General features: G+C 40.7%; 1 protein-coding gene across 5 annotated transcripts in view; it reads right to left on the bottom strand.

The window, feature by feature from the left end:
• Positions 1-25,634, bottom strand: part of MSRB3 (methionine sulfoxide reductase B3) — a 95,231-nt gene that overhangs the window by 4,131 nt on the left and 65,466 nt on the right. For all 5 annotated transcript variants that reach the window (XM_068934797.1, XM_068934765.1, XM_068934781.1 and 2 more), the window contains one exon: positions 3,706-3,803. In XM_068934797.1, the coding sequence (XP_068790898.1) occupies positions 3,706-3,803 (98 nt within the window). The remainder of the gene's footprint in view (positions 1-3,705; positions 3,804-25,634) is intronic.

Below are 25,634 nucleotides of genomic sequence, written 5' to 3'. Positions count from 1 at the left end.
TTGCTAACATTATCCTGCTGTTATGGCCTTTAACTCATCAAAGCACTAAGAAGAGTGTCTGTAGAAGCAGCTAAATCTTAGTTCAGGTTATACTCTCTCAAAGTTTGGAGGAGGCTCTCACGCCAACGAGGAGGGGAGGGAAACCCTTTCTTTCTTGAATAATGACAGGTGAAATGCTAAACGTCACCGACTCCAGGAGTGGGCAGGCAGGTATGCGAAGATGAGGCCTGCACCTCCACACAGCACTGGCTAAAGTCTGACCAGGTCCAGCCTTTCAGCTGGGCGACGAAGCCAGGCTGCGGGCAGGCTGCTGTCCCCACGGCCCCCGGGCGGCTGGAGCGCTGGCAGCCTGCAAAGACCTTGTTGTCCGCAGAGAGAGCCCAGAAGCACCGGGAACGGCATTGGCCCACGAAGTAGCTGCTTGGCTTTGTCCGGAGGGGAAAAAAACCGGATGAGTAGGAAGAGGCAAGGGAAAGCTGCACGAGAAATATAAATGACGATGCTTCAAGGCTTGCCTCTGGAAGACGGCTGCCTTGGCACCCTTTACTTTCCCCATTACCTCTTATTTTCTTTATTTCCTTGTCCTTGAGACTGAAGGCCTTTTTGGGCAGGCCTGAGGTCTTTCTAAGAGTGGAGTCTCTCCTAATGTGGCATTTCACCTGATTACAGCCTTTCCATATCTCAAAAAACAAAACAAAACTTAGTGTCCCAGAAAGAGTATTTTTCTAAATTCTCAGCATCCTAATTAAATCATCTCAACTAAGATTGCTTCAAAAATCTCCTGGCTAGAATTGTTAAATAGATCTTTTTCAGATTAACATTTACACAAAGGTAATCACTCCCTCTCCAATGGACAGAAATAAAAAACTGTAGAGAGAAAAAAAAAAAAAAAAAAAAAGAAAAACTGAGGAGAGAAACAGTCTCCAGGAGTAATACTCACAAATAGGCCAACTATGAAGACAATCTATCAAAAAGATTTTCCTCACAAAAGCTGAAAAGCTGTTCAAGGCAGTCCCATTACACCTCCTTGTGATGGCAGAATCACACCAGGATTGGATTACTGCAAAATTTGTTACCTTTTGAGATTACCCCTCGCTAAAAATTTATGTGGAGACGTTCTCTGTAGAAGACTCCATAACTTATGTGCCCTGAAAGAAATGTAATTCAATTCTTTGTATCACAGCGTAAGAATCATGGCCCTCAGCTGAAAGTACAAAGGATGAATGGATTTAACTGTCCTCCCCACACATTACCCATAGGTGCTGACCATTTTTCTAGGCCTTATATAAATGTCTGTAAAGCCTCCCAAAAAGAAACAATCTGTTGCAGCTCTATACATACAAATATATATATATACACACTGGGCAGAATGCACTGGGATGATGAAATGGTTAGAGTAAAGCATCTGAAATATGTGTTTCAGGGCAGGAAAGGCAGAGGGGGTCACTGCTAACTGTTAGTATGCTTGGATCTCTCAAGGCTTCTGGTTTTAATATGCTGCCGTAAGCCATGGAAAGCAGCTTGCAATCAGCTGCTGTAACTTTATTCAGCGATATCAATGTGCAAACAGTATTTTGTGTCTATAGAATTTTATTGATATTTTACAGGTACAAATAATAGCTAGGGAGACCTCGGGGGAGGAACACTTGAATGGGAAAGAAGAGAGAGAGAGAGAGATGCAACCAGCTTTAGATTATTCCTCAAATGCATTTACAATTAACTTTTACCTGTCGCTAATCGTTGACCTTTTAAATATTTCTGGGGTGATGTATTTCCAAAACACTGCAAAAGTTTTTTCTAGGATAATCCCACTGATGTCTTTCTTTTATATTATAGCAGTTTTTCCCCAGTATTTACTCTCTGTAACAGAGAACTTTAAAAGAGGTGTTTCTCATTCTCTCAAACAGGTGGAAGGACATTTAAAGAAAAAGCAACTACTTTTTCATCTGAAAAAGATTAATAATGTTTTGGGTGTGGGAGAGGGTATTTCCCCTCAGTTTGACCAAGGCCTGCCATATCAATCCCACTGCATTTTCAGGCTGCAGTAAAACTGTGCTCCTTTTGCAGCTGCATGTGCGATTCACATTCCTAGGGCTCAGAGGAAATGGTTTTGTTATGGATACACAATGTGATGGTATTAACTGCGCTGAGCAGTGGCTGCAAAGCTGTTCATCACTCCTCAAGCTATTTTCCTGCGTGACTTGATCATCTGTGGGGTTACTCTGCCAGGAAGTCAGCATAACTGATAGGAAGTTGCCATTGGATTGTCTAGTGACTTTAGCCATATTTTTTTCTCTATGCTGTAAATTCAGACTTTGGTTTTGCTTTAAGTTTATAATGTCTGTGTGTGACTGCTGCTAATACTGCTGGTCTCAGGTCTGCTAGCGCTGTTTTGTTTGGCAACAGGTAAATGACATTCCCAGATTCCTCGGCCTGACCACAGGCTTCCCTGGGCTTCACTAAGGCGAACTCAGGAGCTCTGGCCATCTCTTGAAGGGAGTCATCAGATATAGCCTGCTCAGCAGGTTGTCAATGCACTGCTTTTAGCACTATTCTGGCCTACCAAGCAGAGCTGAAGAAAGTAGGCTGCATTTTTGATTCTTCCAGTGAACACGGTACAAGTGGGAAATTCCCAGCCTGCGGTCACAATGCAGCCTTCCTAAGGAATTTAGGGAAATGGATGTTTCAAAAAAGTACTAAATGAATCTCCTAAAGAATGTCATTAATATAGAAATAATACAATTATCTAGTAGACGTGACATACTAGCAGATACGCTGATTTGGCCATACCTGTGTAAGGTCAAGCCCTCTACCCAGGCAGAAGTTAATGGATTCTCCATAAAGAAAATCCTGCCTCTTTTCGGGAAGCTTCTTGACTCACACTGAGCACTTCATGTATGACAACTAAGTGACTAGTGAGAACGTAAAACTTCAGTGAAGAAATCACTTATCCCACCACCAACTCTGTCTGGAAACAGAACAGCCAATTTTCTTAGCCCAAATGAAGCTGCTGCTTGTCTCAGGAGGAATTTGAGCGTGTGGAGCCAGAGGAGTGCCAGCCACTGGCTGTGACTGTCCAACACCAACGCAGCAGCTCCTCTTTCGCTAGGTAATGATTATGCTATTCCCTTTGCAGAGAAGAGGGCAACACAAAGGATGAAAGCAAGTAGAACAAGACAGATAATGGAAAATTTTGGTTTGTTTTGAATGACTACCGACTTCATTACTATGGCAGATGGGATTGTTTGAGGCAACCATTAAGGATGCCCTGGGAATGAGTGTTGGGAACAAGTTAGCACTGCTGCACAGTAATGCACAGTGATGGAATCAGCACACACATTGTCGCTCCAGTGCTTTCCATTTCCGTCCCAGCTCTTCAAGTACGGAGGTAAGCCGGCAAGGCTCAAGGGTTCCTTTGAAGGGACCCCTTTTAGGAAGACAATTTTTGTAGACTCAGCACGGAATCCAACCATTTCTATATAGTCTGTTAAATCTTACACTAGATAACAATGTGCACTCCAGTGAGCCCTTTGTGCTTTCAGCTCGTTGCACCCAGCTGTTATACCTACAACCCATTGTGCTCTCTTGCAATGATTACTATTTAATGGATCAGAAAGGTTTGCAAATCTTAGAGAAAGTACAGCACACTGTAATGATTTTTGCAGCCTTTGCCATCAGAATGGTCTGTATGTGCTATAAACTAACCTGACTGCAGGACGTTTCAACCCTGTGCATCCCATAGGAGAAATCATCAGTGAAAGTAATTGCATCGGGACTAATCACATCGTAGAAGGAAGGCCAACCTGGAAAAGAGGAACAAGTAAGAAGAAAGGATGCTATTACATCTTTGTGACGGATTACCTTGTAAAAAGCAGAGAGAGAATAACACTTTGAAAACATGTTCATGTCCCTCCAGAGTCTGAAAACGACTGAAATGGAGACTTTGGATTCTGAATCACATAGGTACTTTGGAACATTTTACCCTAAACACAAAGTTGTTTACAGGCAAGGATCAAGTTGCCAGTAGCTGCCCATCTTCCATCTCAGGAGAGATTTCTGCCCTCCAAAAAGCCAGATTCAGTCTCACAACACTTAAGGAAAAGCATAAATTCCACCCAGAAGACAAACAGCAAGCTGTTGTGGAACACAACTGTTAATGTTTTTGCAGTGCAAAGGTTCTTTAAAAAAGGAGTTAATAGGTTGCAAGTTAGATCCCACAGTTTACCTTAACCTCTGCCTAAACTGAAGCATGGTTACCCCTAGAAGAATGTGCTCAGAGCCTGACCCATCTCACATTAGAAGCAATGAGATGACTACTACTGTGTCTAATTTCAAAACCATGATGAGTGCTTCAGATCACCTGCTGCCCATGGCTGAAGTGGAGTCATAACAACACCTATATTACAGACCACTAATAAATGCTCTGCATTACTCTCTGCATCCAGAGCAAAAATATTGCACTCATTAACATGCGTGTTCAACACAGCTGCTATCTGAGCAGCGTAACCTCATACCAGACGATTATGAGGTTGTATACCCGATTTACAACAAACGGACACATAACATTTAAATAGTGACCTTCTATTCTTTAACTGTTCCTTGCCAAGTCTCCCACTGTCCACAACACAGGTGAGAAGAAATTTGAATCTATTCAGTGGCCCAGTAGAACTCATTACACAGCTGTAACTTTTCAGCCACCCCTCAAAAAACAGTCATCATAGGCTCCATTTCCTGAAGCTGAGCTCCCACGTAAGAACCTGATACGTTCTAAGGTCATGTCAGCATCTACCAGTGCCCATCTGAAACTCCACCAGAGATCTGTCCCTCTCATTTACTCTCTTGCCAAATATCATAACACACGCAGATATACTCTTGCTCTCTGTGCATTACATATATGCCCACGCACACAGAACTTGTTTCTTCTTCTAGTATCTGCTAAGCATTTGCTACTGATGATTTCATAAAATGCCTTGCAATAAGTTATTAAGAAACACAGCAGCAGCTGTGAATCACTGCATGAAGATGAATAAAGGATATACACAGTTTCCCATAAGTAAAGGGAGTAAAATTTTTTATTTAGTAAAAGGAGGTGTGGAAGCTATCAAGTTTTCTGAATATGGGTATGGAAAGTGTGTAAATTGGGGAAAAAAAAGTCCATATGTCTTCAGTTATATCTTAAACTATTAAATGTGGAGGAATACGTTTTAGGATGCAAGCAGAGCAGGCATAAATTTTTTTAAAAAGAAATGCTCAAAAATGCTTTCTCTCCCTTTTGGGAAACTCTGCACACATGAAGGCATTTCCAGCCCCAAGTCCGATGCCCCCAAAGAGCCTACTCACATCAGAAGTGTTTCCCCCCAAGAATTCACTGCAAAAGCAAGTAGACTCATGTTTTTTTCTTTTCTTTTGCTTCCCCCCCACAAAATGTCACAAATGTAAGAGTTACGGACAGCAGACAGATTGAAGAGCAAGAAGTCTGAACCCAGAAAATATCCCAGAAAACTGGACCTGAAAAACAGTGCAGCAGTGACATCTTTAAAAAAAAATAAATTCTTCGCTTCGTGCAAAATATCCCTATCAAACAAATACCTTCACAAACAGGAAGGAATAAACATATGACAAGTTTTGTAGAAGGGGTTATACTGTTGACAGAAAAATTGATGTCTCCTAATTGGTGGCTCCTCTCCAACACCATTCATCATCTCCTTAGCTGGGCCTCCGTCTAACAAAAATTGAAGCCTTATATAGAGCTGGTCAGACTATTTTTTTGATTAAGCCTTTTCAGTTTTTCAGATTTAAATGTTTTGCAGAAGAGTGACATATCTAATTGTCAGCTTGCCCTTACGTGGTGGCAGAGGAGTTCCAAAGAGGGGACTCTTTGGGGCAACCAGCTATCTCATTGTGTGAAGGCATTTGGAGGAGGAACATTTCACTGCTGCAGAAATTCTCAGCGGCAACCCTCCCTCCCCTGTAATAGCAATAAAGGAGAAGCTTCAAAGGCTGCTACACAGAGATTGAAGCAATCTGTGTCTTGCTGAGAAAATTATCTTGTGAGAAGGGTTTGGAGGAGATGTGTTTATGTCAGCTTTGACATTAAAGAAAGACCATCCATCCTCCTTTCTCCAGACTTTTCCTTTTGGTCTTCCCATTCAACACAGAAAAAAATTATTTGCTTTGGATGAATTCCATGCACTTTAAAAAATGAAGTCATCTGAAACCTATATAAACAGCTAAGCTCCTCCTAAAGTAGCCTTTGTACCCAACTGGAGTGACTTCAATTTAGGCTGTTAGTTCCTGCTACATGTGACACATGTTCCAAAGATTCTCCCATTACCACATATGCTCCCCAAGATGGGACTCTGAAACAGTCTCTGCATCCAGGGGGTAACCTTGAAGACATACAAGCTTTTATTTCTAAGTCATGCTGTTTCTTCTGGCGTGCCACTGCTGCCCAGGGATCAGCATTATTGTCACAAACCGGTACCTCTGTGGGGGTTGACTGAAAGCTGAGCAAACCCTGCGACAGAGAAACTCCTGAAAGGCACTGAGACACACTGTCACTCTGTGCACCTTGACAGGAAGACAAGTGAACTGCTCATTGAGCTGATGAGTCAAACTCACCAGGAATATCCACCCCTCTGCTGGCTCGTTTCCCTTCTCCAAAGTTAAAGCGGAAAACCCATTCGATAGTTTGCTAACCTTCTCATGGCTCTGGCCATTTTCTCTGCTGCGAAAGCTGCCAGGAACAAGCTGTAGAAGCAGTCTGCTTGTCTGCATATCAGGCAACTCTCAGTGATGCTGGAAAACCAAACAGACCCCTGCGGGTTCTTCGTACAATCTTTCTTTCTTTGTAAGCGGCAAACAACACAGCAGTGACCTCCACTTCGCAAGCCCCAGGCTGCTTTTCTTGCCTTTTCTTTACTGGCTCCCGCTCGCCTACTCCTTTCCTTCGGGCTCCTGAGTGCCTGCTTCCCTGCTACTAAAAGGCTGCAAAATGGCTGGTCCACTGTATGTTTTAGGTTGCTGTTAGTGACATATTAATGCTTCTGCCTGCCTTTAAATATTAAATTTAAACTATTTGGGAATGGGGGACAGGGAGCGCTTCCACAGTGAAGTGAGAACGGGGAGAAGAGGACCACTCTGGATCTGTTCTGCTTCTACTGAGCTGAGAATGAGAGAGACAGTAATCCTGAGTATGGCAGAAACTGAGCTCTGGAAGGCTCTCGCCTCTATACATGCTAGCGCTTAGACTCAGATTATTGCTTTCTTTCAGCTCTAGTTAAGCAAATCTGATGGGCAGCAAGAGCAGGTGCACTGCTATGTGAAGGATGGTAAAACATAATAGCTCATAAGAAATAGCTGCGGGAGGAAGGGGGCAAAGGCTAATTGCAGGAGACAAGATGGGGGTAGAGGGAGTGTCCCAACCAAGTGAACAACTTCAAGTGACATTTGCACATTTTTTGTGTGAATAGGAGCCAAGATTTGTCAGTACATTTATCCCTGAGCCTAAAGTTTAGTTTGAGGGAGAATATTACACTGTAATGGGCAGCACTTTTTATCAAATTAGAGATGTTTAAATGGGACCATTCTTATTTTCACTATGGTGACTTTACATTACATTGCCAATACAAAAGGGCTTTAAAATAAGAGGTCACAGTGTTTGTGCTCACTCTAAGGACCCTTTACTTGGGAGCTGAGCCTCTACATCCTAAGGGCCAGTTTCTGGTACGTTTATAAGCCGGCCAGAGAGATGAATAAGTATTCAGATATACAGCAGGTATCCTTTCTAAGTCCCAAACTACAAGCAGATAAAACAATTAAATTTCCTACTATCAAGTAGCTCTTGGCTACTTGAGGCTATCAAGCCTCTTTTGTGCATTCCTGATAGAGAAATCAAAACCTGGCAAGAGTAGATAGTCTCATTCACGTTAACCCACGAAATGCTAATGCACCTTTATCTTGTGGCCAGCTCCAGGACTGTTTCTTGGGGCAGTGCAGACCTCATGCAAAAACGAAAGATATTTTGTTCCCATAAACATCTGGAAAGCAGTCTACCTGTTGATAAATTTTAGAAGCATTTCAAACCTCCTTCGCAAGTTCGTACACATTTAGTTGTACTTAGACCTCCAACTTCCTAATATATTAAGGCAAGCAGTTAGACATCTAACTGTTTAAATATGAGTCTATAATTATTTGTAGAAGCAAAACTGCAGGATGCTTTGGAAAATCAGGCCTGATAGGCTATTTTTTCTCCTCTCCTGAACTAATATTCCTTTTTTTTTTTTGAACATTTTTTTTGAACAGCAAAATTGCAATCCCAAAGCATCTTATGCTCAGATATTATTCCCATTTCTTACACCTGCTGACTGGAGACCTCCACAGTTTTTCAATAACTGTGATATTTGCAGTTATGTTTTTCATTTAAGAAGCCAAAGAGATTACATTTAACCTGCATTTTATCATTCTTTGCTGTAATTATTCCAAGCATTTACTTCAGTGAGTTATTTACAGATGGAGATGTGGGGGGAGATGGAAGATGTTAGAACAACCAAATGGCACCAGATGGAAAAGAAAGAGGACCTTGACCTGAAAAATACCTTGTTTCTCTGATGTGATATATTTTTAGAATTCTGATTCCCTTTTAACCTAATATGGATTAATGAAAACCGAAAGGCTTTTTAAGGTAGAGTCTTATCATTTATCTTCACTGAGAAGCTGTATCTGTGTAAAAACATGAAGCATATAGGATTAAAAAAAAGATAATGAAGCTTCTACTTTGAAACTGCTGTAAAGCTGAAAGGCCTTCACTTTTTTCCTTCATACAGGTTTACTGAAACAGAATCCGACAGACACAAACATCCACAGCTGTAACTTCTCACATACAAGTTTAATGTAAAACTATAAAGTGACATATTCCTATTATGTACAATGCCTCCACAAAATAGGGCATTTTTTGGCTAACATGCTGGGCTATTTTCATAAAATCTCCATGATGATGAATCCAAAATAAATACCCCTACTTACAAATATTTTACAATGAGGCAACGTTATTTTCAGTGCAGGTTCATCTTAGTTACACTTGGGTAAATTAAACCAGAATGAAGCATAGAAATATTCTTGTTCACCAGCACATGGCTGCATAGTAGATATGCATTTCACTGGCAATAAAATAATCAGTCCTTTCTAGCACCATCCGGATTTAGGAAGGAATACACGGCACTGGTTTTCAGCAGAACATGCAGCGTGTCAGAGCAGTAGCAAGGTGCTGTGTGTGGGAGCAGAAAAAAAAAAAAAAGATTAATTTTGGAAAGAAAAGTAAAGGGAGGGTTCACCTCTAATACAGTTTCCAACACCAAAGTTGGGCTACCAGAGCAGGTAAATCTCACTCGGAGAGAACAGCGTGTGAAGGGAATTCTACAAAACAACTGAACTCCTAAAAGCAGCTTTTATGAGACAATCATCATCTGTTTTTTTCCTTCATGTTTCTCACTTGGGAAATAAAAAAGCGAAAGCCATAAATAAAGGTGGTATTTGTTTCTTTCCACTAAGGTGCTCTGAATGTCAAAACAACTTTCTATGAAATAACATATGCAATCCAGATTTACATCTTTGTTAGTGGGAGAAGGTTATATTTGTTTAAAATGTTTTTAAGGGAGATCTGAAGCTTCACATCTACAGTCTCATTTGACGTCTGAACTGTTCAGAACAAGAGTGACCCTCATGTCTCTGGAGCAACAAAGGCATGGGGCCAGTTCTCTTTAGCAATTAATAACTGTACCACAATACAGCTACTGCAATAACTGCTTCCTTAATCCCGCCACTGTATTATAAAATAGTGCTAAATGCATATTGCCTGTCTTAGAGCCTTCTTCTAAAATACTTCTGGCATCTCCAACGTCTGGAGTGCTGTTGAAATCAATAGGTAAGGAGGAGCTGGGATCTTCCTCAAGTCTTCTTACAAAGATTGAGTTACTAATGGCTTCTTTTTTGGTTCAGGTTCAACAAAACTACTGAACCTAACTCACTTCCTCCCAAAGGATGGTTTTCTCCCTTCATCTGAACAGTGTCTCTTGTTACTTTAAATCATGGCTAATGTTTTTAAAAATATATCTTACGCATAAGTCAGTTGTAGATCTTCAGCATCAAAGGAACCAAACAGAATCATGTGAAGCAGCGTAACCTTAAGCTATAATTTTAAAATGTCGTTAAGAAATGTCTCAAATAGTTTTTAAAATTTACTGTTGACCTAGTAACCTCAGTCTAAAGCATTCAATTTCGAATAAATGCTTTTGTTTTCCTTCCAAAAGCAGTATTGGTAAAAAAAAAAAATATATATATATATATATATATAAGTCTTGCAAAGTAGCTTGCAATACTACTTACAAGCTATCTATATAATTCACTAAAACAACTGAAACTTTCACATAGGATGAGTAAGTCAGGATAATACTAGAGATGGCAGGCCTTCTGGTGGAACTGATTTGAAAAATTGGAATCCAAATGTACTGTATTTGTGGGGAAAATCAAAAGAACTGTAAATGCAACCCTGTAATAACAACAGCACTCGGCACTGAAATTATGATGATGACTACTAATTATTAGTGACTGCACTGCAGAGACCAAGTTTATCTAGGAACACCAGTCACAGATGAGGTCTACATTTGAAAAATTTGTCTTGGGGTGTTTCAAATAACAAACATTCACAATTTGTTTTCAAACCTGTCGAAATATTTTCCCATAGCATTATGCCTATCTGGGAAATAAATTTTGTAAAGAACAGTCAGAACTCAAACATATATTAAAACTAAAACAACAGAGATGGAATTCTGACAGAAATTGTTTTTAACTCAAAAAACGCAGCCTGTATTGTCTTCCTTTTGCAGTTATATTCCCTCTCCTGAGCAACATGCCTACAGCATTGAGTGCCATACAAACACTCTCCTCATTACAGCTGGACAAACAGGCTCTCATTGCGGTAATAAAGTTCTGAAACAAGGGAAAGAGTTATTACAGTGATTAAAAACAAAAAAAAAAAAGACAAAGGCCCCCTTTCTTCTGTTTAATTCAGATATTGAATGAAATGTCTTGGTAAGAGAACTTAGTCACAAATAACTAAAAGGGGACATAATATTCTTTTCCATCAAGGAACTCTTTCCTCAGAATTTGGGCCTAGACTGGGGCAGTTAGTGGTCAGCAACATCTGTCCGAGGACCACAAAATGAACAGTGGGCTGAAAACAGAGCCCCAAATCTGCGGTGAGGGAATCTGGTCTTGGACAGGACTCTACAGGAAGGCGGAGTAGGGTCTGTTCCGACACCACCATGAAGGAATAGGGCAAAACCCTCCTCTTTGCCTAATATCAACAGATTATCAACTAAGTAGTTATTAAAATAGGTAATACTTCCAGAGCAGGGTTTTCCATCCAAGGAAGGAACAACTTATGTTGAGCTACAGGCTCCTCAGACACCACTAGGAGCCTTGCCCCGAAGCTGCCGCTGACCTGGGAAGCACCGAAGCTCCACACTGCAGCTTCACGCTGCCACGCTGTGCCTGGCAGCCAGGGTAGTTTTCCTTTGCTCTCTGCCTAAGGGTTTGTCTGCATAACATGCGCTCGAACACTGCAATGCACAGTACAAAAGGATGTGACAGCAACAGGCACAACTGAAAAAAGAAAAAAGGCATGATTTGTGGGGATAGATTGCTCAGAGTCGCTGCTGGGGTGGGTGCCCCGCACACCTCCTTTCCTTGAAGTTTGCTGTGGAAAATTTCAGCTGTACTTTGAAAATGACTGAAAACTGAAACTATTGAAATGGGAAAAAGTTTAATATTTCAGATTATAATGTTCACCTTCTGTTTTGCTTGCTGTTATGGTTTTTAAAGCAAAGCGTGGCCTTTCTGCTAAACCCTACATTTTCCTTCAAGAAGGATTTCAAAGGAAAACTTTTCACAACCTTATGGTGTAGACAGTGACACAGCCAAGGAAAGAAATAGCTTGGAAAATTGCTTAAAAAATGTCTTATGAGGAGCTATTCTCCTTTAATACTCTGCTGGGGGAAAACCAGCTTGCCTGTAAGATCAGCCTAAAGACTGAGCAAGCGCTAACACGGCTGCTGCACAGATCAGTTCAGTACAGGTCTTTTTTATTTGCTCAGGTGCTTACACTATTCCTTCACATGACAGCACCTCTGTTTTTTTTTTTTTTTCCTGGTTAGCCTTCTATTATATTTTTACTTGAATAAAGAAATTGAATAAACCAAATAAACTGCATACAAATTGTGCCTAATATGGCAGTAATTTTCAACAACAGCTAAGAGCAGTTATAATGAGGTACAGTATGAATGGTCGCCGTGGAAGTCAATTATATTCACTACATGTTTTTACAGACAGATAATACTGCTTTAGAAACATCCAACTTGCTTCAGAGGCTTGTTTTCTCTTACCCTGAGTAAATGTATACCTAAAGGAAATAATTAGCCTGGAAAAGAAATCTGATGCAACAAGCAAGAGGAGAAATAAAAGAAGATTTAGAAAGAATCAGCAAAAAGAAAATGGCCCGATGTCCAGGAGAAGATTGGAGGGAGACAAGATGCTAGGAGTGCGGATGCAGTCATTTAACAGATGCATTCAAATGTCTCAAAGAAAACACTGCATACTCATCAGAATTTGTCCTAAGCTTCTCTAATATACAGTGCCTTCCACGGGGCTGGCCATATCTGTAATTCAGATTGTCAACTATTGGACATTTTTCAGATGCTGTATTCTGTAATACCCAGGGCTACCACATATCTGTGTTTCGTTGGGCTCATCTTTATTTCTGCTAGGATAACCTAACTGGGTGGAATATAAGAATTTGGGATATTTCTCTGGGCCGTCCAGATGTCCCATAACTGAGCAGAAACAGAAGTCCCACCTCAGAAACATCCACTGCTCATGGACAGATCGTCATGTGCAGCCCGTGCACAGGACGCCCAGCTCTGCCTGGAGGCGTTGGGCTCCTGCCCTCACACAGTAAATCTGAGAGGCAGGTCATCGAACGGCCGCATCTGAGGCATGGACTCTTTAAACAGCACAAGTGTATATATCCCAAATAAAAATAACGGAGTCCTACTGACAGTTATCTTCTGTGAGCTACTAAGGCTCTGCTGATCCAAATGTGTTCCTGTTTACTCCTCTTCCACTTTGCGCTCAACGGGCTTAAAAATGACACAGGCTCATAACCATTTTTTTCCTTTCAGATAAAACTGAAAAACCTGCAATTAAGTTTTCCCCAGAATAAACAGGCACAAGAGAGATCTGAAAACATTCATGTTAAATTAGTGCTGGATGATTCACAGTGCCAGTGTTTGCCTAATTTCACTACACTTACTTTAAACCAATACAGATGGGCCCAGTGTACCAATTATACAAATCCTTGGTCTGAAGGGAATAAGGAGCTCCTGTTTTAGTGGAGCTCACAAAAAATCATCAGCTGTGCCTGGATTAGCCCTACCAAGGACTGAACTCACGTCAGAAAGTGAAAAGGGAAAAAAGATTTGTTTCAGTTGAAATGGAATAATGCACTGTTATGCAGGAAGGAGATAGAGGAAGAAGAGCAAAGGAAATGCACACGGATCATCACTTCTGAGGGAAAAGATGATGTGTAACAGCCGGTGAAGGTGTCCCTATCATTCCCCCTATTTCCAATTGGCCGAGCATGAGCTGCCGTAAAGGTCAAAAAAGACCATTTAAAAATATTCCACCAACTCCAGATTCCAGCTATGGGGTAAACAAACTGTGCAAACGTCTACACTGGTAGCCAGAGGATGTGCTTTCTCCAGGGGATGAACAGATGACAGCTTCCAACAAGATCCTCCAACCTGACTGTCTTTAGCTGTCTTTTACTCTGACAGAGATTTTTTACCAGAGCCCAATGAACAGAAAATCTCAGTGGCCTGAATCAGAGAGCCCAGCCTAAGGCCCTGTGGGGTGAAGCCCCACTGCTGAGCACTGATGTGGCAGACAGCAGCCTCACCTCGTCCTTCAACTCGCAGAGAAAGCCCCGCTTCAGAAGGGCAGCAGTGCATGGAGGCAGCACTTCCTGGGCCCTGGCCTTACGGTCACCTGCACAGGGGGATCCCTGCCTGACCTGAATCTTCTCCCCGCCAAAGCCCTCCTGCAAGTGCAAGCCTGACAGGGTTAGGAAAAACCCCCGTATTAGCACAGAGCGAGTTCCACCTGGTGGTGACATGAAACAGTCGGGATGATAACTAGCAAGCATGCTGCAGGAAGAGTGACAACTAATATCTTTGTTCTTGTCTCCACCTGCTGATTTTATAAGTAAATATACTTGTGGAGAGTAGTTTTATAAATAAATATGCTTGCTAGTTATTTTAAACCTGCGTTTCTGGATCAAGTTACGTTCAAATACCACGATTTGGCAGAGGAATGTGAATGAAAAGACTGAAAAAATAGAATTATCAATGAGTTTTTTCTGCTTTTTAGCCAAACTTTTGGCAAACAAGAACAGTGTCATTCTACTCTCTACTTCCTTTCCTTCTTTCTAATATTTCAGTATGTCTCTAAAGAGCACGTGGCTGCTGATTGTGCCACACAGGGTTTGCCCCTTTCCAACCATTAAATGCTCTTTACACCCATGTGTAAAGTCATTAGCTTAGGATTTTGGCCTTGAAAATGAGGACTACAGTAACCTGTTAGCTGCACCAGATTTAGCTGTAACAGACTTTTCCCTTCAGAAGCACTGGTCCTGCATGTAGTAAGAAATGCCAGCACTCACTGGAATTATTCTGAGGTACTGATTATTTAAAATCTGAGACCAGGCCCCTCAGTGCCTTCTTGCCAAACAATTGTGCTATTAATTCAGTTATGAGTCTTCTGTGAGCCAGTATGCAAAGAGTGAGTTTGTACTGGTCGCCAGACCCCTGAAACTCGGCAGTCCGCACTAACCCCAGAATCACCGTGGCACACTGAGAGGGGCTCCCGGCAAGAGCAAGGGGGGCAGCTCAGAAGAAACCCCACGGACTGTACCAACAGTCCACTCTCTTTGCCCTTTTAAATCAAGTGTTGCTATACTCATCTCCCAAAGCACAAAGTGGGGAGGATACCTTCCAGCTTTCACCTCGCCAAATAAATCCGTACTCACAGTTAAATGGCAACCAGGTTCCCGCCTCAGCCCCTCTTGTTCAAAGACATTCAAATATACCACCTAACCCTGATAACAAATGGCAGCCAAGCACCATCATTTTACACACAGAGGGAAACAAACACAGACGAAGCTCTTGTATAAGCAGGCTAGTTTGCACTACAATCACCCTATAAATTTCTGGAACTCACTTGTCAAAAAGCATCATCTTCAGTTCACTGAACCTTTCAAAAAAGAACACACAAGGGTTCTGGAATTCCAGCCTAACCTGGCTTTCACCCTCTTCAAAAAGAACGAAAAAAAGACAGGGAAGGGATATACAAAGGCATTTCTCATCAACTGCTAAATGGTCCAATATACTCGTAACCTTAGCTCTCTGCTTTATAGCAAGTGAGTGATGAAAACCTGATGGGACAGGCTTGCAAGCTACACTCTAACATTAAGTCACTGGGGTGCGTTCCCAGAATTGGACGAAAGTATGCTTAAGTGGACACCTGGCAAGGGCATGGGCAGCAAGGGGAAATATCATTGTCTGGAAAGAAAGTTTTAAAAGATTAAGAAAATTTCTGATTACAATTTTAAGAGGTGAAGGGCTGGCATGGATCGCTTTTCCTGAAAAACAGGAATCAGTTCCCGAGCTGGCTCCTCACTATTTAAAGACCTCAAAAGCAGAATCATTTAGAAAGCAACTTCTTCAAGGAGTCCAGCTAAAACTACAAAGACATACAATTCCAGTCAGACACAGGAAATTCTTAGGGGAATACAAGAATTTTATGAGTCAGAAGATAAAAATCCCTCTGAATACCTAGCTAAACTAATCTAATGAAGTAGTCAGCAGGCAAGGAGCTTGATGAATCTGCATGTCGCAAAGGACAAATGTAAGCAAACAGGAAATTGAACAACCTGAATCTCTTTTCATTTTTACTCCCTGTGCCCTCCCTCTTTTTTCTTTTAAGGTGCAAACTAAGCTGACAGCTGCAGAAGCTGCCGTGTGGGTCTGAAGGGACTATTTCACTTCAGATGAAGTCTCAACTTAAAATCAATCAATTGCCTGGCTTCCTTTTGCAAAGTCATTTTATTTATGATTCATTATTTGTATTACTGTAGACTCTAGAGGCTCCAGTCCAGTCAAGTCCGCTAATTATTGCAAAGGAATACAGGAAAAGGCAGTCCTTCATGTGAGGTTTATAACCTAAAATTTAGCCTCTCTCCTAGCAAGCAGAAGTGAGGCTAAACTCTTCCTATTAGATACTTTACCCATGCCAGTAGCTAGAGGGTTCAGTCTTAAATGACACAGCTAGACCTCTCCCAGCATCACATCTGGGCACATGCTTAACTTCCGATATGAAGCTCTCACTGTTATCCAGAGGGATCCTCACAGTCCTAAGGGCCGTGACACTAGGTACACAGCACTTGAAGACCTGCCTGTGTGAAGCAATATTATACACAAGGTACCTCCTCTCCGTTACGAAACCAGTCATGGTCTAGATTCAAAAAAGGAAGGGTTTTACATATGCACAGAATTGTATCTTGGATGCCTTTTGTAAGGAGTGAGGAGATTTTTCAACCTCCTTATTGCAAATTCACTGATTTAGGAAATAATTTTTAGCAATTTGCACTTTGCAGAAAGCATGTTAGAATTCTTAAAACTATGAAGACTGCTACTCTTTACAGATTTTTGCTTCTGTATCAAAATTATGTTTGCAGGAAATCAAAGCCCTTCTGTTAAGAAGCTGAAGGATGTAAACCTACAGAGAAGCCAGATGCTTTTGTTTGCTTCACCACATTTTGTGATTTCAAATCTCTTCAGCCCAAAAGGAAAAAATAGGAAAATTTTCTTAAAACAAGTTTTAAGAAAACTTCAAAATTGGTCTTGGGTCAACTTAAAAGCTTCTCTGCAAAAAAAATACAAAACAGTTCATTCTAAGTATGATGTTTTTCTTCATTTTATGTGTTGTACTAAACATTTCAGACTAAAATGTTGTACTAAAATAATTTTATGAAATGAAAAACGAAATCTTCTTTCCTAAAAGACAACCCACTTGTCTCTCAGCTTCCATGGACTAATGTGCTGTAGTAGGCAGTATGTTAGGCATACACTGAACTGATTGCAAACTGCTTTTATATAAATTTAGGACACTGCTTAGTTTCCTATCTGAACTGCCTGTCTGGATCCTCCTATTCTGGATTGATTCTGGAGTCCACTTAAAATACTAAATGTTTATATTAAACAGACAAGAGAATGTGTGATGTATTTTAACTGTCAAAAGTGTTGTGAACAGCAGCAGCTGGAAGAAGAATGTTTAATTCACTCAGTTCCCCTCCAGCCTTTTAGAATCCTGTATCAGCAGCTAAATCTTACTCTTGCAGGCAAAAAAAGGGAGGGTATAAAGGGGGTAGCACAGCAAAGCTTCCTCTACAGAAAGAAAAAGGGGGGTAAGGCGGAGAGAATATAAAAACTACAGCGTTGGCATTACTAAAGCTTCAAAACAGAGCTTGACTAAATCTGCAACAGTGTTGATGCATCAGTGGAAGCTGTGTACATTTTTGTAGGGAGCAACTCACACATTGTGGCTGCTTTCTTATGCTGGTCTGCTCCCAGGTAGCTTATGCCAGAGATCTGATCCAGGTAGAGATGGGAGATACCACTTGAACCACTCACAATATGGTACTCCTAAAAAGGAGTTTCGATACTGTCACTTGCTGCAAAACTATTAAATCTTCCAGCCAAAGGTGAGTGGCATGTGTGGGGCTGTGAACAAGGATAAGTTTCGACCCCTGGGCAATTTATTCTCACAGGGCATCTCAGACCCATGCTTGGGAGACTTCCTGCATGACAATGGTTGCAGCGTAAGCTCCTGCTGGAGGCAGTGGGGCCTAAAACAAAGGATAAGTATTGTTATTTAAGAGAGATTAATAAAAGCCTTGCTAAGTAACAGTAACGAGTTATTTTCAATACTTACAAAAACGCCTAATTTGCAAAAGTAGAAAAGATCCAGCTACAGCGATATCATTTTGCACACTTCCTTGAGGAAATGTTTTGAGTAAAACAGCAAATTAGTTAAACACAAACGATTGGTCTAATATTAAGGGAAAGGAGGATCTGAAGCATAAAATAAAGAGATGCACAAAGCCTGTGCAAGCTGCTGTAGAGCAGGTTGCCCTGGGAGGCCTGACTTATGCCATGTGGTTTTTTTTTTTTTTTAATGCCACATTTACAGAATGGTTTTGGCACGCTCAGGAAAGGAACCCCTCTTCTGTTCGTGCCCTCAGTCTTTTACTTGTCCAGTTGCCACTAGTGTATGAGTAAGAAAAATTAGAACTAACGAGGTGTAAAATAATGCTCTGCATTCAAAGACAGCGCTGTACTTCATTTCACTCTAATATTTATTTCAAAAGTAAACTCTGCTGAAACTTTGCATAAATAGTGCCGAATGAGTTTGCAAGTTGTTCTGAGCTTACTGAAGCAAAGTCAATTCACACCTCATACACACAATTGCTTATTTGGTTGCTTACTGTCAAAACTTCTGCCAAAAGATCCCTGAGATGAAGCAAGTGGGGAAATAGAGGTAGGTCAGGTTTGACTGGAAGAAGAATTGTTAACAAAACAGACCTTAGCCAGGAGAAACATAGTCCATGCCAGCTGACAGTAAGCAAGAACAGCTAAGCTGAAAAGTAGCTGCATTTTAATTTCATTTAATTTTAATTTCAGCTAATTTTTTTTACACTCTGTGTGTCCTACTTTTCATTTTTGGCCTTTCCACTTTCTTTCTTCTTTTCATTTATTTTTCCTTACACTACAAGAAGTATTTTTTTCTTTCTCGCTCAGAAAGGCCCGGAACTGGGTTTCTAAGCGTTCTCTTGGGCAGTCTGTGCTTAGGAATATAAAGGCAAAGAACCAAAGTGATTGGATTTCAGAGGAAGCTGTACAGAGATTTTGTTTAGGTTTGTAAGACAAGTTTGTGGCTCACTCTAAAAGGAAAGTCTTACAGAGACTTTCACCAAAGAAGGCAAAATGCAGAATCCCAACAATGGCTTAATAGGAAATTTTCCATAAACATTTTTTTCAAACAAAAGAAACATGAAATGCTTATTTACTGAAAGCAAACATTTTTAACGGGGCTTCCTCACTTTCACCAAAGACCCACTCAACCCAGAACAGCCAGTAACCTGATGCTCAGGGAATCCCATGGGAGCTGTAGCTCAGAGACATTCACGCTTCTGTTCTAATCTACTTTTAATATTGTGTATGCAAAGTGGAGTACCTTTAGCAGGAAAGTAGGGAGAGGTTTTGTAAGACAACTGAAGCAATCAAACAGCTTCCTGCTCTTCTCTTCCTCACACTCTCAGTTGTCTTGGTCCTGCTGCTTCCTTAACATTCACTGGCTCTGGTGCTTATCAGTTTGTAGGAACAAAATTGAACGCTCTAAACTGGCAAGAAAGTATTCACCTTTTTTTTTCCCCCCAGGCTAACAAGCTGAGAGGTCAGACAAGCACTGGAGGCAATGCAAGGAAAGAGGTAAGAATACAGGACAAGGGGTGGAAGAAAGACAGAAATACTGTTCCTGTTGTTCCTGACTGACTGGTGTCAGTCATCAAGTTGTTAAATTGGCTCAGCCATCTCTTGTTAGACCTCAGTTTGAGAGGTGAGGCTAAAGCATGGCTAAACCATGCCAGTGCTAGGTTCAATGCTCTGCTCCGCTCAGTTTATGGACTAGCACATTAACTGAGATCTGTCTCCACCTAATGATAGCTTTAGCTACCAAAATCTCCCTTGCCCTCTCTTGAAAGCTTTCACCTTCACTGTAATGCAGAAATCTTGAGAAACACTGACCAGGCAACCCTTAGGAGAACAGCTAATTCAAGCATTGTGGAAGATCATAATCTAGAGAGATCACCCATAGGATCACAAAGCTAAGGCCCCAACTCATAGTTAAGGTCACCAGAAGGATCAAAAATGGCAGCAAGCGACTTTATAGCTACAGTGGGGTCATTTGTGGACGGGGCTTTCCCTTTGTACCAGCTGGAGGAGACTGCTTCTCCGTTTGGGGCATAACACTAACGTTCACCCCCTCCTAAGCTTTCCCAGCCTTTCAGCTATAAACAACAGAGGTAGCAACAGGGTTATTGGTTCACTTGATGACTCAACGTGATATTAATAGAAACGCTATAGTTAGAATAAGGGAAGCCTGCGTGCTGAGCATTGATGCTGCTTCTTTGCACTAACTTCACAGAAACACGATCATAACCTGACCACATGAACAACATATTTGACTAAAAGGTTGCTTGAGGTCAATGTCTTTTTAATTCAAATAAGCCTTTTGGTTTATCTGAAAAAACAGCTGTTGGAGTGCCACATCCAAACCCTTCAGGAATTCAGGAAGCAGATTCCGTTCCCTGGATTAAAGGACTCCCCGATAGTTTGGTTTCAGGCTGGATCACACAGGTCATGCTTCCCCATTTGCTGCAGCACAAATTGCACAATAGGAAGAGATCTCAGGAGATTTCATCCTAAAAACTAGTTATTTCTGCTCCAAAGAGCTCTGCTCCAAATCCCTTTGTTCCAAAGATCTCCTCTATCTGAGCATTACAAAAGGCAAAGTATGTGAATTTAGAATTTGAAATAAACTATCTGAAATAAACTATCTTTCTCCAGGAAAGAGATTGAAAAGTACTTACCTTTTCATTCACTAAGCATGCTGCGAGCACTTTAAAAAATAAGATTACTCAAGAAAAGCTACAGTATGTCAGTTCCAAACCCTATCTCGGATTTAACAAAATTCAACCTTTGACACCAAGCTACCTCAGTACTCAACCAACTCTATTCAACAAACTCAGACCTTTGAAAATGTCACATAACTCCACAAAGTACAATGGCTGTTTACCCAAGTTCTGAGCGGGCGAGGAGGATTTAGCAGCATTACAACAATGGAAGTTGCACAGATGGGGAAGGAAAGGAATGCCAGATTTTTGCTGAGTCTTCTCGCCTTTACCTTTCACATGTTCATTATATTGCAACCAAAATAATACACTTTCTGAATGCAGAGCATTTTTAGCCTCTGCAGAAAAGATCTGCTTTGAGCTATGTAAAAGGGACTGTTTTAAACTCAAACCTTCACTGAAGTTTACAGGTCAGCTAGTACTCCCTGAAATGTTTGCAGTCAGACCCAAAATCTTTGTGTACTCCCATACTTCTTCCCATCTCCCCAAGAAGCTGAGGCGTACCAATGGTTTTAAATGCTCTTGCTGTAATTGTATCACTCCAGGTGTTCTCAATAGGATTCCTTCCTATAAAACAACTAAAGAGGTAAAGTACAGTACAAATCTCTGCAGGAAAAGACCAGAGCCAATATGAAAAATGACTTGTTTCCCATACCACAGGCATAAAGCATCTCATGGAAAACCCAAACGCACCTTGCTGTAGAGCAAGTAAATACATCGGGCTTTAAAGCAAGAACTAGAAGACCTGGAGACCTCAGATGCACACTGCAAAACGGACCTTAAAAATGCACTTCCCTCCCTTGCAGGCAGCTTCAGAACTCATAAATTTTCAGTACAGGCCATACCTGACCTCAGTTTCAGAGTCCCACCTGCAACCACATTAAACCAATTGTACTGTTTTGCATGAAGCACAATCACATTTCATGCCAGAGAAGGAAGGATTCTTGCTCCTTTATATACAAAGCAGCCTCAGTAGCAAAATTTCAGTGTTCAACTTCTATGCTTCAGTGTCCAATACTGCTATCACTAGATAACAAGTATCACAATACTTGTTTTGTGCTAGGTGTTACTTTAAGTAAAACTATTTTTAACGTACGCCCTAAGAAATGCTAAGTCTAAAACACTTGCAAATTATAGCTCATTTTTGAGAAAGACTTGAAACAAACTGAGCACCCTTTAGAGAGATCTGTATACAATGACTGATTATCTCTATTGTTGTCATTCCCAGGGGTCACAAAGGGGCTCAGCTTCATTGTGCCAGGCATCACAGAAAAGAAAGACAGTCACAGCCCAGTGATTGCGCTATCTAGGAAACCAACCTCTGCATGCCGGTAATTAAGTATCTAATTAAACAGGGCCTGATTTTCAAGTAGAATCTGGATATTTGGTTTTTGTTTCTCTCTAAACGATAAAAGTCTGCAGAAGTCTAGAAAACTTTCTACAAATTCTGGTCAAATTTTGTATAAAATTTTGGCTGAAAAAAAGTAGAGTATTTGGAGAAAATTCAAAATAACTCTAATGCTTTCCAGTTTTCATTTTAAACCATATAGTTTAAGCCTTTGTTTGAAAAGTTTCCTTTCCAAAATCAATGTATGTATGTCAAAAAAACAATCCAAGGCATATACATGCTACACCAGAACAGTATACTGAAAAAAGCTCCCAAATCTTTTGGGAAATCTTTTATTTCTGCTTGCCAATTTGAAACAAACTGTTCCGCGCACACAAGCCACCACCCTGGCCTCCATGTATAGGTTTGCCCCCCCTAGCCAAAATATCACATTATTTGCACAGTTCTGGCTGTAGCTACCACAGCCTCTGTAACTAACTTTAGCCACCTCTGTTTAGAACATTTTACCTCTTTATACAGTGAAAATGTATAGCAATGACAAAAAATCCATCCAAATATATAAACTGGGTGAGCAGGCCAAACAATGATTTTATTTTCAGCTTGGTACTAGCACATCTTTCTGCTAAACAATTTACTTTCCTGTGCCCATCCCATGATGCTATTTTTCATATTGTTTTCTTCATTGAACTTTATTTTAAAGATTTTCATGGCTTTCAGTAAGCATCAGCGGATTTCCTGGAAGTGTAGCATTTTATTGTCCTAACTCTTTTTTTGAACACTTTTAAAATGGCTGCTATCACTGCTGTAGTTCTCTAATTCCCCATCACTCACTAGTTTTACAACAGACTTGCACAAATAAACACATAATGTTGAACTAATGAGATAAGGGTGGGAAGTTTCTGTCAATAGAGTCTAAATTAAAGGTAGAATGCCTGCATGACTTAGATAACTTTATTCTTTATACTGCACTGAAGATGACATTGAATGCCTTTCGTTTATTAATCTTTACAAATTTGAAGAACACTGCCTTACTCTTTCAGCTTCTTTAACACACTGTCATTTGTCTAAGTATGAAGTAACACAATCCTATCCAAATGCCAAAGCAGAACTGCAGGCTGTCATACATTTGACTGCTTACGCATTTTGATGTTATTGTCCACATCCATCTGTGCAAGGTTTAAGCCTTGCACTGGCCAATATAGACGACGAAAATTTTAAAAACTGTGCCAGAACCACTGGCAAAGAAGCAAAAGAAATACATTGTTATTGCTATTGCTTGTACAAATTATGATAAACTCATTAAAGCTCAATCATTTGTGGATGCGTGAAAAAATTCTCAGAGGCAACGTGCCAGTGGAATCTCATGTGTTTGAACTTCCAAAGTTTCCCAGTATCCCCTTTGCTGTGGGAAGGAGGGCAGTGGAGGAAGGGATGGACAGGAGCACCCCTGCTCCACCCCTTTGCTGATCAAGGAGGATCAGATCAACTTAAAGCCAAGGGCATTGAGATAAAGGTCTACACCCTCCTCACTGCTGCCCAGATATAGTTAAGTATTCTGGGTACCAAATTAGAGAAGACACGGCTTTCAGAAAAAGACTCGTGCAGCACCTTCCCAGGAGGTGGAGGGGTGGTCATATACCTTCTCCCTCCTCCACTAGGAGTGCAAGGTGAGGAAGAGAGCATGTCCCAGAGGAGAATCTCCCCTTCTTTTACATTTCCCGGCCTAGAGTAGGTCCTTTGGGCACAGATCTTCACTGCATGGGGAAAAAAGGAGAACATGAAAGCTTATGTTTATTTATCATTACAGAAATTACTTTTATGCAGACCAGAGCAAGGGAGTTAAGATTACAGTTCTGCTGTGTCCATTTCTCTAGGTTTGTAGGAGTGGGAATTATATTTTTTTTTTTGTCTATACTATGATGCATGGAGCCAATGGAGTAAAAGCAGCTGCCAGCAAAAGTTTCAACAGCATAGCATTCTTCAGCAGTAAAATGCATCCCTGCTTAGTCATACTGCTACAATTACACAGATGAAGGTATGCCATCATTGCACAACAAAGGAAGAACCTCAGACATGCAGAGAATAAAGAAAATATAACGTTTTAAATGGAGAGTTCCTATAACTCTCATCTGCCGCTAAGCCAGTTAACTGGGTTAGCAACGGCCAACGTAAATTCAGTTTGCCACCGTCCACTAACACAGATACTAACTCACTATCTAATGTCCAAATCTTTCAGTCCTCTTTCAGCTGGGGATTTCTTCCTATCTTTTAAAGAAGGGGGATGAAATCTAAGTGAAACACTGTATCTTTCCCTCTTGCCTTTTAAACTTGTTTCCAGAGCCCTAATGCCCTCAACACAGTATTTTATGCAGCAGATTTTTTATTCACCAGCACATTTTTTCCACTGCTCTTTAACCTAAATACATCTCAATCAGTTTCCAGACATCAGGATCAGTGCTGACAATTGACATTCCAAATTCTACCCCACTGCAAATCCATGTTGCTGGGACTCTATTTAAATCCCTTAAAAATAAAGTGTGTGGCAGAAAGAAAAAAATCACTGGCACAAGGGGAGATAATAGTATGGAAGTGAGTATAGCGTACTTTCAAAAAAATAGAAATCTTATCGGTAAATGCTTTTTTAATGACAACATAAGAGACGGGAATTCTGTTCTCCTGACCACCACCTGGAAACTTAAGAGGCAGAGACAGAACACTTCTGTTTTAAAAATACACCTTTTGTTTTCCACATCTGCATTTATTGTGTCATGTTTCTTTAACCCGGTTACAATGGTTAGCATAGCCTAAAAGACTGTGACTTATTAATAGTGCCATAAAGCCAGTAAAATCTCTGCCTACCAAATAGGAGCTTTCAGAAAATTTTGCGTGCTTTCTGAAACATGACAAAGACTGACTTATTATTTGGGACTAGAGTGAAGCCAAATTCTAATATATTTACAATGTTTTTTATTCACTCTCGTTACTCTTAGGCCACCTCTCTTTCAACTACATATTTCTCTTCCTGCCCAAGAATGGATGGGCAGTGGTTAATGATGTATTTACAAAACACACTTTGTCAACTTTTTCACTTTTGACAACTCTTGCTCATTATTCAACAGAAAGTGGAAGAAAATTGATACAATACTCTGGGGTTACAGTAACTGGAGACACAAAGACAGAATTTGTTTTGAAGAAAGGTAAGAAAAAAGAAGGGAAACAAAAGGAATATAAGGAGGACTGGAACTGAAATAACCACAAGCAAATTCATCCTTCTCATAAATATACTGCACCTAAGCTCTATGTACAAGTGATTTGCTGACACCCAGCAGAAGAAATTCAAAGTAATTGGGTAGTTTTCTTCTTAAATTTATGAAACTTCTCTATTCCTCCACAGCAGCAGCTGTGCAAAGTGACATGGGAATTACA

Source organism: Struthio camelus, chromosome 1, assembly GCF_040807025.1.
Source record: "Struthio camelus isolate bStrCam1 chromosome 1, bStrCam1.hap1, whole genome shotgun sequence".
Taxonomy (NCBI): Eukaryota; Metazoa; Chordata; class Aves; order Struthioniformes; family Struthionidae; genus Struthio; species Struthio camelus.
This window is presented reverse-complemented; position numbering and strand designations above follow the sequence as displayed.